The 10513-nt window shown below is 43.4% G+C and overlaps 1 protein-coding gene across 2 annotated transcripts in view; it reads right to left on the bottom strand.

Annotated features, from left to right (window-relative positions):
* Nucleotides 1-172: 172 nt before the first annotated feature.
* atg7 (ATG7 autophagy related 7 homolog (S. cerevisiae)) overlaps nt 173-10513 on the bottom strand; it is an 85796-nt gene continuing 75455 nt past the window's right edge. For both annotated transcript variants that reach the window (XM_026220730.1, XM_026220731.1), the window contains one exon: nt 173-982. In XM_026220730.1, the coding sequence (XP_026076515.1) occupies nt 950-982 (33 nt within the window). In that variant the 3' untranslated portion in view covers nt 173-949. The remainder of the gene's footprint in view (nt 983-10513) is intronic.

Here is a 10513-nt window from a genome sequence, read left to right as displayed (position 1 = left end):
TGAGCATGTGTCCGGACGTATCTAGTGTTTCAGCTGGCTTCATATTCTCATTACTGACCCCCAACATCACACATAAAGCTCCGAGTCGTGATGTTTCTATGGTGGTTTCAGCACACGGACGCAACATTAGTATTAACATAAGTGATCAAAAGCAAGGATATATTGCAAAGAATTGATTATGTGCATATACTTTTATTATGCAAACAAATGCTAATAAAACCCCAATAGCACATGTCTAGACTGTAGGAGAGCGATGAGTGACACCAGAGATGAGCACATTTACTTGAACACAAACCAGACACCTGACATAATCTAACACACACATAATGAACATCAGGCCAGGGTTATAACTGCCTGAAGACAAAGCATCTTAGTCCACATGTGACAAATTAACTGCCCTGACAGTGACGGCTGACGATTTCCTGAAAAAAAAAAAATATATATATAGGGCAGGGAAATTCACCCAAAAATAAAGACTCTGTCATCATTTACTCACCCTCAAATTGCTGTAAACCTGTATGAGTTTCTTAATGTTGAGAACTAAACAGTTGCTGGTATGGAGAGAGAGAGAAAAGAAGACTACCGTATTTTTCAGATGTGTTTTTCAGCCAAACTATGAAAAAAAGTGCAACTTAAAGTCCGGAAAATACAGTAATTTTGTGTTTCTAGTATGAACAGAGAGTTTGAGTTTAGGAACAACATGAGGGTGTGTTAATTATGACATTACTTTTACAGACAGAACAACAGTGGCCTGGACGTCTAGACCGGAGCAGTTCACATCATGTTTATTCTCATCGCTTTCGTTCTGACAAACACCATCTCCGACGGCTATAATGTGATTTCACGTTAATGGTTAAGACAAATATATCAACAAGTGCATGAAGGATCCTGTGTCTGAAGACCAATGTAGGAGAAGCGATGAGCTGACAGCCGTCTGGTCCAGAGTCCTTCAGATGCTCTCGTCATCACTCATGTCCCAGATCTGCAGGAAAGAAGAAGAATGGAGATTACAAAGACATTGAAATAAAGTGAGCAGAACCTGATAAAGACAGTGTGTGTAGCAGAGATCTGGTCTCATGATGTTTAAAGCAGAACAGCAGGTGTGTTCATGAACATCTGAACATCCACACAACACGCATGTTTGAAGACTAAACTAAACTGAGCTGAGACTGAAGATAAACGAGAGTGTGTGTGTGTGTGTGTGTGGGGAGCCTCTTCTACAGCACACCTGGCTGTCAAAAGCTATGCGTCATTGACATGCTAATAAAAGCTGAAAAAAAGAAAATAAAATAAAAAAAAAAGACCTTCAACCACCTTCTCACTCTGAAGTCTGTGCCAAGTCATAAAAACAATCCTCAGAGAGATAAGTGAGAGGTGAAGAGACGGGAACACGGCAGACAAACATACAGACACAGGATCTCAGCTGAAGGATCACACACGTAACAACAGCACAGCCAGGTGCCGTCAGTCTCTGTGTGGTGAAATACCATCAGAGTTCATCAAGAATGAGCGAAACAGTGTCGTGTAACGTTTATCTTACAGTCCTGTTCTGCATGAACATACGATGAAGTTATTATAGCAACTACAATAACTAGGTAACCCTGAACATACCTGCAAACCTTCCCTTAACCCCTGTAGTTACCTAACACTACCCAGGACTTTCTTAGACACTACATAAACAGTACATGTATTGTCAAAATTTTACAAAACAGGTGCAATACAAAAACCTACTCGACCTACATCCAATTCACAGCAGTTTCCATCTGAACTGAACACTAGAGGAAGTAAAACACCACAAACTGTTGTTCTCCTTTACGCAGATTATCGATTAATATACTTATTTTCCTGTGGTTCCTCACAAAACACTTATGATAGTGCTTGATTGTGAGGTCAGCATCATATAATCATCACGTGTGTAGTAAACGTGCTCGGGAGCAGACCCGGTACAGCACTACACTGGTGATGTGATGTGCTCCAGAATAAAAGAGCTCAAGAGAAACGGACATGTTGGGTCTTTTTAAAGTGGTGAACCCACACCCTTCATGAAAGCGCACTTGTGTGTGCAGCAGCGGTTCAGAGCTGTAATTACATCAATCATCTTAATAACAGTGTGGAGTGTGTATCATTCAATTACACAAGCGCTGTGGAGTCGTCTCATGGGCGTGTGACCGCATGTCATACATGTTACACACATCAACAGACCCTCGGGGTTTATATATGTGTATACATGCAGTATGTGTGTGAGAGAGTCAGATCAACACTGTAAAGAACAATGTGCCAAACTAAGAATGAAGATTGGGATTGTGTTTTTCTTCTCGAGCTGAGACTATACTGAGAGTTGAAGATGAGTGACCGTCTTCATTCACAATCAACAGAAACACGTCCTGGAGCTGGGAGAGCTGTGATTGAGGGTGTTTCTGGTAGCAGGAACATGTCTGGTCAGGTTTAACACACACAGGTGTGTGTACGAGGAGAGACAGCACAAGCCATCACTCTGGGATAGTTCAACATATACTGATATGAAGCGATCTTAATGATTCATGACACTGTTGTGCTGCTCTTGTGCCGTTTTGAAGCTTCAGTCTTCATTCACTGAACTGAAGAGAACAGAGCAACTGGTAGATCATGTAAAACTCCTTTTGTGCTCCACAGAAAGATGACAGAACGCTCATTTCTTTAAAGCCATAGCTCGATTTTCTATTTTCATTCATTAAAATCATTGAAAAAAATTAATTGATTTATTATATACTATTACAGTTTAATAGTTAATATTTAATTATTATTATATACTTTTTACACTTTAATTTTTGTTTATTTTTAAATATTACTATTTAATTATTACTATTTAAGAGTATTTTTAGTTTTATTTATTAATTCCACTGAGTAATTTTAGTGGCTTCAACTTTAAAGTACTTCCGTTAGTTTCCAACGCCACATTTCTAAATTAGTTTAGTTTAGGTTTTTTATTTAATATTTTGTTTTATGCTATTTCAGCTTTATTTTAATGAACATACATGTTTTAATGATTCTTAGTTAAAGCTGCTTAAATAAAATACACATTAACTGAACTTAAAGAAAATAATTTTAGGAGTTTACTTTTTTTATTACTTGCCATTTCTTATTTTGATTGATTTAAGTTAGAGTTCAAGTACTAAAATAATGAAAATAAATCTGATACACTTAAAACAAGCTATATTTATCCTGTGTTGATTTTCTGCACAGCTCCATCATAAACACACATGCCTGTGCTGTAGGTGTGTGTAGTGTCTGTAGGTGTGTGTACTGTCTGTAGGTGTGTGTACTGTGCTGTAGGTGTGTGTAGTGTCTGTAGGTGTGTGTAGTGTCTGTAGGTGTGTGTACTGTGCTGTAGGTGTGTGTAGTGTCTGTAGGTGTGTGTACTGTGCTGTAGGTGTGTGTAGTGTCTGTAGGTGTGTGTAGTGTCTGTAGGTGTGTGTAGTGTCTGTAGGTGTGTGTAGTGTCTGTAGGTGTGTGTACTGTGCTGTAGGTGTGTGTAGTGTCTGTAGGTGTGTGTACTGTGCTGTAGGTGTGTGTAGTGTCTGTAGGTGTGTGTACTGTACTGTAGGTGTGTGTAGTGTCTGTAGGTGTGTGTAGTGTCTGTAGGTGTGTGTACTGTGCTGTAGGTGTGTGTAGTGTCTGTAGGTGTGTGTAGTGTCTGTAGGTGTGTGTACTGTGCTGTAGGTGTGTGTAGTGTCTGTAGGTGTGTGTACTGTGCTGTAGGTGTGTGTAGTGTCTGTAGGTGTGTGTAGTGTCTGTAGGTGTGTGTACTGTGCTGTAGGTGTGTGTAGTGTCTGTAGGTGTGTGTAGTGTCTGTAGGTGTGTGTACTGTGCTGTAGGTGTGTGTAGTGTCTGTAGGTGTGTGTACTGTACTGTAGGTGTGTGTAGTGTCTGTAGGTGTGTGTAGTGTCTGTAGGTGTGTGTACTGTGCTGTAGGTGTGTGTAGTGTCTGTAGGTGTGTGTAGTGTCTGTAGGTGTGTGTACTGTGCTGTAGGTGTGTGTAGTGTCTGTAGGTGTGTGTACTGTGCTGTAGGTGTGTGTAGTGTCTGTAGGTGTGTGTACTGTGCTGTAGGTGTGTGTAGTGTCTGTAGGTGTGTGTAGTGTCTGTAGGTGTGTGCAGTGTCTGTAGGTGTGTGCAGTGTCTGTAGGTGTGTGTACTGTGCTGTAGGTGTGTGTAGTGTCTGTAGGTGTGTGTAGTGTCTGTAGGTGTGTGCAGTGTCTGTAGGTGTGTGTACTGTGCTGTAGGTGTGTGTACTGTGCTGTAGGTGTGTGTACTGTGCTGTAGGTGTGTGTAGTGTCTGTAGGTGTGTGTAGTGTCTGTAGGTGTGTGTACTGTGCTGTAGGTGTGTGTAGTGTCTGTAGGTGTGTGTAGTGTCTGTAGGTGTGTGTACTGTGCTGTAGGTGTGTGTAGTGTCTGTAGGTGTGTGTAGTGTCTGTAGGTGTGTGTACTGTACTGTAGGTGTGTGTAGTGTCTGTAGGTGTGTTGACTGTGCTGTAGGTGTGTGTAGTGTCTGTAGGTGTGTGTAGTGTCTGTAGGTGTGTGTACTGTGCTGTAGGTGTGTGTAGTGTCTGTAGGTGTGTGTACTGTAGGTGTGTGTAGTGTCTGTAGGTGTGTGTAGTGTCTGTAGGTGTGTGTACTGTGCTGTAGGTGTGTGTAGTGTCTGTAGGTGTGTGTAGTGTCTGTAGGTGTGTGTACTGTGCTGTAGGTGTGTGTAGTGTCTGTAGGTGTGTGTAGTGTCTGTAGGTGTGTGTAGTGTCTGTAGGTGTGTGTACTGTACTGTAGGTGTGTGTAGTGTCTGTAGGTGTGTGTACTGTGCTGTAGGTGTGTGTAGTGTCTGTAGGTGTGTGTAGTGCCTGTAGGTGTGTGTACTGTGCTGTAGGTGTGTGTAGTGTCTGTAGGTGTGTGTAGTGTCTGTAGGTGTGTGTAGTGTCTGTAGGTGTGTGTACTGTGCTTGTAGGTGTGTGTAGTGTCTGTAGGTGTGTGTAGTGTCTGTAGGTGTGTGTAGTGTCTGTAGGTGTGTGTACTGTACTGTAGGTGTGTGTAGTGTCTGTAGGTGTGTGTACTGTGCTGTAGGTGTGTGTAGTGTCTGTAGGTGTGTGTAGTGTCTGTAGGTGTGTGTACTGTGCTGTAGGTGTGTGTAGTGTCTGTAGGTGTGTGTACTGTAGGTGTGTGTAGTGTCTGTAGGTGTGTGTACTGTGCTGTAGGTGTGTGTAGTGTCTGTAGGTGTGTGTACTGTGCTGTAGGTGTGTGTAGTGTCTGTAGGTGTGTGTAGTGTCTGTAGGTGTGTGTAGTGTCTGTAGGTGTGTGTACTGTGCTGTAGGTGTGTGTAGTGTCTGTAGGTGTGTGTAGTGTCTGTAGGTGTGTGTACTGTGCTGTAGGTGTGTGTACTGTGCTGTAGGTGTGTGTAGTGTCTGTAGGTGTGTGTAGTGTCTGTAGGTGTGTGTAGTGTCTGTAGGTGTGTGTACTGTACTGTAGGTGTGTGTAGTGTCTGTAGGTGTGTGTACTGTACTGTAGGTGTGTGTAGTGTCTGTAGGTGTGTGTACTGTGCTGTAGGTGTGTGTAGTGTCTGTAGGTGTGTGTACTGTGCTGTAGGTGTGTGTACTGTAGGTGTGTGTAGTGTCTGTAGGTGTGTGTACTGTGCTGTAGGTGTGTGTAGTGTCTGTAGGTGTGTGTACTGTGCTGTAGGTGTGTGTAGTGTCTGTAGGTGTGTGTAGTGTCTGTAGGTGTGTGTACTGTGCTGTAGGTGTGTGTAGTGTCTGTAGGTGTGTGTACTGTGCTGTAGGTGTGTGTAGTGTCTGTAGGTGTGTGTAGTGTACTGTAGGTGTGTGTACTGTGCTGTAGGTGTGTGTAGTGTCTGTAGGTGTGTGTACTGTAGGTGTGTGTAGTGTCTGTAGGTGTGTGTAGTGTCTGTAGGTGTGTGTACTGTGCTGTAGGTGTGTGTAGTGTCTGTAGGTGTGTGTAGTGTCTGTAGGTGTGTGTACTGTGCTGTAGGTGTGTGTAGTGTCTGTAGGTGTGTGTACTGTGCTGTAGGTGTGTGTAGTGTCTGTAGGTGTGTGTAGTGTCTGTAGGTGTGTGTACTGTGCTGTAGGTGTGTGTAGTGTCTGTAGGTGTGTGTAGTGTCTGTAGGTGTGTGTACTGTGCTGTAGGTGTGTGTAGTGTCTGTAGGTGTGTGTACTGTACTGTAAGTGTGTGTAGTGTCTGTAGGTGTGTGTACTGTACTGTAGGTGTGTGTAGTGTCTGTAGGTGTGTGTAGTGTCTGTAGGTGTGTGTAGTGTCTGTAGGTGTGTGTACTGTGCTGTAGGTGTGTGTAGTGTCTGTAGGTGTGTGTAGTGTCTGTAGGTGTGTGTAGTGTCTGTAGGTGTGTGTACTGTGCTGTAGGTGTGTGTAGTGTCTGTAGGTGTGTGTAGTGTCTGCAGACGGGTGCTGTTAGCGCTCCTCTCAGGTCGACGTGGAAGGGAAAGTTAACAGAGTTGGATGTAGCAGACGGCCTGGGTTTTTCCCTCCTCACGTCTCTCCAGCCGTCCTCAAAAACTCACATCTCCACACATCTCCACACTCTCCCTCAGGACAATGAGTCACACACACACACACACACACGGACGCAGCCAGTGTCTACACCCAGCGCTGGTTTCTACTGTAGAGATACTGTATACTGTACTGGAGCAGGCTGGTGCAGAAGCTAGCAGCAGGAAGTGTGTTTGGTGAAACTAGCGAGTCTTTCCTTCTCTGGGCCTCCAGCAGATGGACAGAAATAGCAGGGTGTGGTGGTGAGGAGCGCTGCAGCTGTGGTTTGTTGTTGTTGGGGATGGATGGAGGCCCATCCTGGCTCTTTCTCCCTCTGTGACACATTTCCTGCCCCACAGATCAAGGGAAGGGCTCCTTCCGGAGTGAGCTTTCTTCCCACCATAGTGAAAGAGGCTGATGTGCCTTGCGGTAATGTGATACTACAATTCAAAGGAAACATTCGACCCGAAAAGCAAACCCTGTCATTATTCACACAACTCATATGTTCATATCTATAACACAAAAACACAAAATTAGATTTTGAGTTTAGGCATCAGTTAAAGTGAATGGGGAAAACAACGCTGTAGTCCAAACGAACTGTTCGTTGTAGTTCTTGAAAAGGGATTTTTTTGGATACTGCCACCTGTCTCTCAAGTGGACCATTGACATTACCTACAATCTCAATCAGGAGTGACACAAGCTGCTCAGGAGAGGTCAAGCAGTTCGGACACTGCGTGAATCACAGGTAACACACTATATAAATACTGTTCAGTTTCTGGCAGTGACTGATCGTTTCGTGTCTTGACCGAGCGCCACCTCCCGCTCTCTCTAGTGAAGCCAATAAGGAAGTGACTAAAACTGCAATTCATCGACTGACCGCAGAAGAGAGTCAGTCCCATAGACTCCCATGTTAAAATGCCCAACTTTACAGCAGAAGAAAGCATGTTTACAGCCTGGGTCAAAAAATGATTTTGGTCTATATAGCTAATTTCATCCTTCATGACAACTGTGAGGGGGTGAATTTTTTTATAACTCATCCTTTTAAATAATATTAAGACTTAAAGTTCTGCATAATTAAGGGCGTGGCCACTTGAGTGACAGGTGGATTGCCGCTGCTGACAGTCCCGTTGCGCTAGGTGGGCGTGGCTTCAGCAACCAGCTCCCGCCTTTTAGCCCATTTTTGATTATCTGGGAGAGGCGCGCGGTGACACGCTGCCAAGATGGCGACGGCTCGCTCTGCACACTTTAGGCTTCAAAAACACTCTTCAGGAGTCTACGGGTGACGTCACGGACACTACGTCCATGTGTTTATACAGTCTATGGTCTTTACACATCAATATATCGTCACGAGCTGCATGATTTTATTTGGTTTTGTTTGTGTATGTTTTTCTGACTCTCAAAGCCGTGATTCCCATCCACTTCCATTATAAGACTGACAGACTGCAACGGCATGAGTCAAACATCTCTGTTTGTGTTCTACTGAAGAAACAAATCACACACATCTTGGATGCCCTGGAGGTAAAAATACACACACACACACACACACACACACAGAGCGGTGGCTTTGTGTTGGTCCGTATCTATACAGTAAATATTGACACCCAAACTGAAGTGTCCTCCGGGCGTCCGAGCTTAATAATCACTCAGCACCAGTAGCAGTTTCTGGACCAGAGCGAGCATCACACATGGATTCTGATGCATCACTCACTGACAGCTGTTTCAGGAGCAAACACATGATATCTGAGAGAGAGAAGCTGAGATACAGCAGACTACTGATCAGATGTGAAAAACAGAAAACCTGCAAAGGGCCAGAGCAAGCGCAAACCTGCCCCGTTTAATTACGAGTGTGTCGAGCAGCCGCTCAAGTGTGGTCGGACTGGAGATCACACACACACACACACACACACTAGACCTCCTTACAGCCAGGATTTGAGAAAAGGATCTTTTAATGAGAAAGACTGGAAGACTTTCAAAGACGAGGGCAAATGATTTGAAACCAGAGAAGAGCTTTCAGAGAAGCTGAGCGCAGATCAAACAGGAGCTCTTGTTCCAGAGAATGAGTCCTGACCCGCTCTGACCACATCCACACAGTTATGATCCGTCTGTGAACACCATCCCAGCTTCTGACTTCTGCTCCAGTGCATATCTCAGAGGAACACCAGGCCAACGCATCAACATCAAGAGCTACCTTTACATTACAATACAGGACACATACGGTTTCTAATTATAGTTAGCACATATTGTTCCCAAGATGCACTGCATGCTGGTGCAACGCAACACTGTTTGCTCTGGTCACTCCTTTTTGGAAAGTTGTTTTGTGTAAAGGTTTGCAGTTGAACAATGCTTAATACTCAGTGTTGATTGGTTAGATCACATGACACTGAGCAGCAGTAATAGTGAGGCTCGGCTTCACAAACACCACTAATGACTGTGTGCACCAGCTGAAGGCTAAATCACACCACAGCACAATCACAGCCTTCATTCGTGGGAGCGGATATTCTTCATCTGAAACATTATGTGGGTTGACAACATCCATAATATGAGCTTTATGATGGCAACTCACAATAGGTGGAGATAATCAAACAGTCGTGGTGTAAAACCGGTATCTTTATCTGTAACTAGCCTAAAAACAGTGGAAGAGCCAAACGCGGGGCCGATCCTATCTTTGGCTCCCATGTGTGGTTTGAGGATCAGGGCTGGTGATGTGAGAGGAGATGACAGCGCTGTAGGACAGGGCCAGGATCAGTCCAGCTCCATCTGGAGCCGTGAGAAGAGATAAAACAGCCATCATCACCTCCAGAGGCTTTCTCCCAGCAGCCTCCGTCACAGAGCACTGCTGGATCAATGACCGCGGCCTCCACACACATTACTTCAATAAAAAAAAAAATGAAAAAAAAAACTAAAATTGTGAAATATTATTTCAACTTAAAATATCTATTTTCTGTGTGAATATTTTGTGAACTGTATTTTATTTCTGTGATGCACAGCTGTATTTTCAGCATCAACAGTCTTCAGTGTCACATGATCTTCAGAAATCAGTCTGATTTGCTGCTCGAGACACATTTCTGATTATTATCACTGTTGATAACAGTTGTGCAGCACAATATTTCTGTGGAAACTGTGATAGATTTTATCTTTCAGGATTTACGGATGAACAAAACGTTAAAAACAACACACACACACACACACACTCATATATACATGCTGTTAATTCAATGTATATTAATACAAATATGAATATTCCTTAAAAAGTGTTTGACATCCTTAAATCCTTGAAGTTTCTGCTTCATGTGTTGGATGTGATCCATCAGTAGACCAGACTGAACAAAGCTAGAAACACTTCATTATGGCTCTTCATTAAGTTTAGTGTAGACTGATTACTACTAAGAAGTCAGCTGAACAGTTACAATAGATGCAAATCTTTTACTGATTCATGGACGGACACTGGAGAAGAAACACCATAACTTGCCTTTGATTTAATGATCAGTCACAAAAATATGCAAGGACTAAAAATGCATAGCAATAACTCACACAGATATTTATAAATGAGCCGTTTCACTTCAGTCGGACAGGCAAAATAAAGACTAGAGTAGCTGTGCAGTTTGCCAGAAATAGAGAGAAGGCGTCCGTCTACTGAAGGCACACTGCCACACCATACACTACACGTCTACTGTAGACACAAGCTGGAGCCCTAGATAGTGCACCGTGGCACTCACTTTATAGGGACGAGTGACTGGATCACAGCAACAGTGTCAGTGCACTTGCTTCAAGCTTTCTTAAAGCAAAAAAACTAAATAAAAGCTCCCAATGTGGATTGTAGATACTCAAGTTGTGAATTTGCCAAGCTGACTGAAACACAGCTGCTTGCTTCTGAAGTGACTTCTGTGTGATAGAGGACAAGAAATGGTGTGAGCACACCTTTAGTTCTGGATATATTTATATATAAGATTAAGGAGAACACGTGCTGGATTTGTCTGATTTCAGGATGAACTA

Source organism: Carassius auratus, chromosome 36, assembly GCF_003368295.1.
Source record: "Carassius auratus strain Wakin chromosome 36, ASM336829v1, whole genome shotgun sequence".
Taxonomy (NCBI): domain Eukaryota; kingdom Metazoa; phylum Chordata; class Actinopteri; order Cypriniformes; family Cyprinidae; genus Carassius; species Carassius auratus.
The sequence above is the reverse complement of the archived record's forward strand: the minus strand, read 5'-3'. Positions and strand labels throughout refer to the sequence as shown.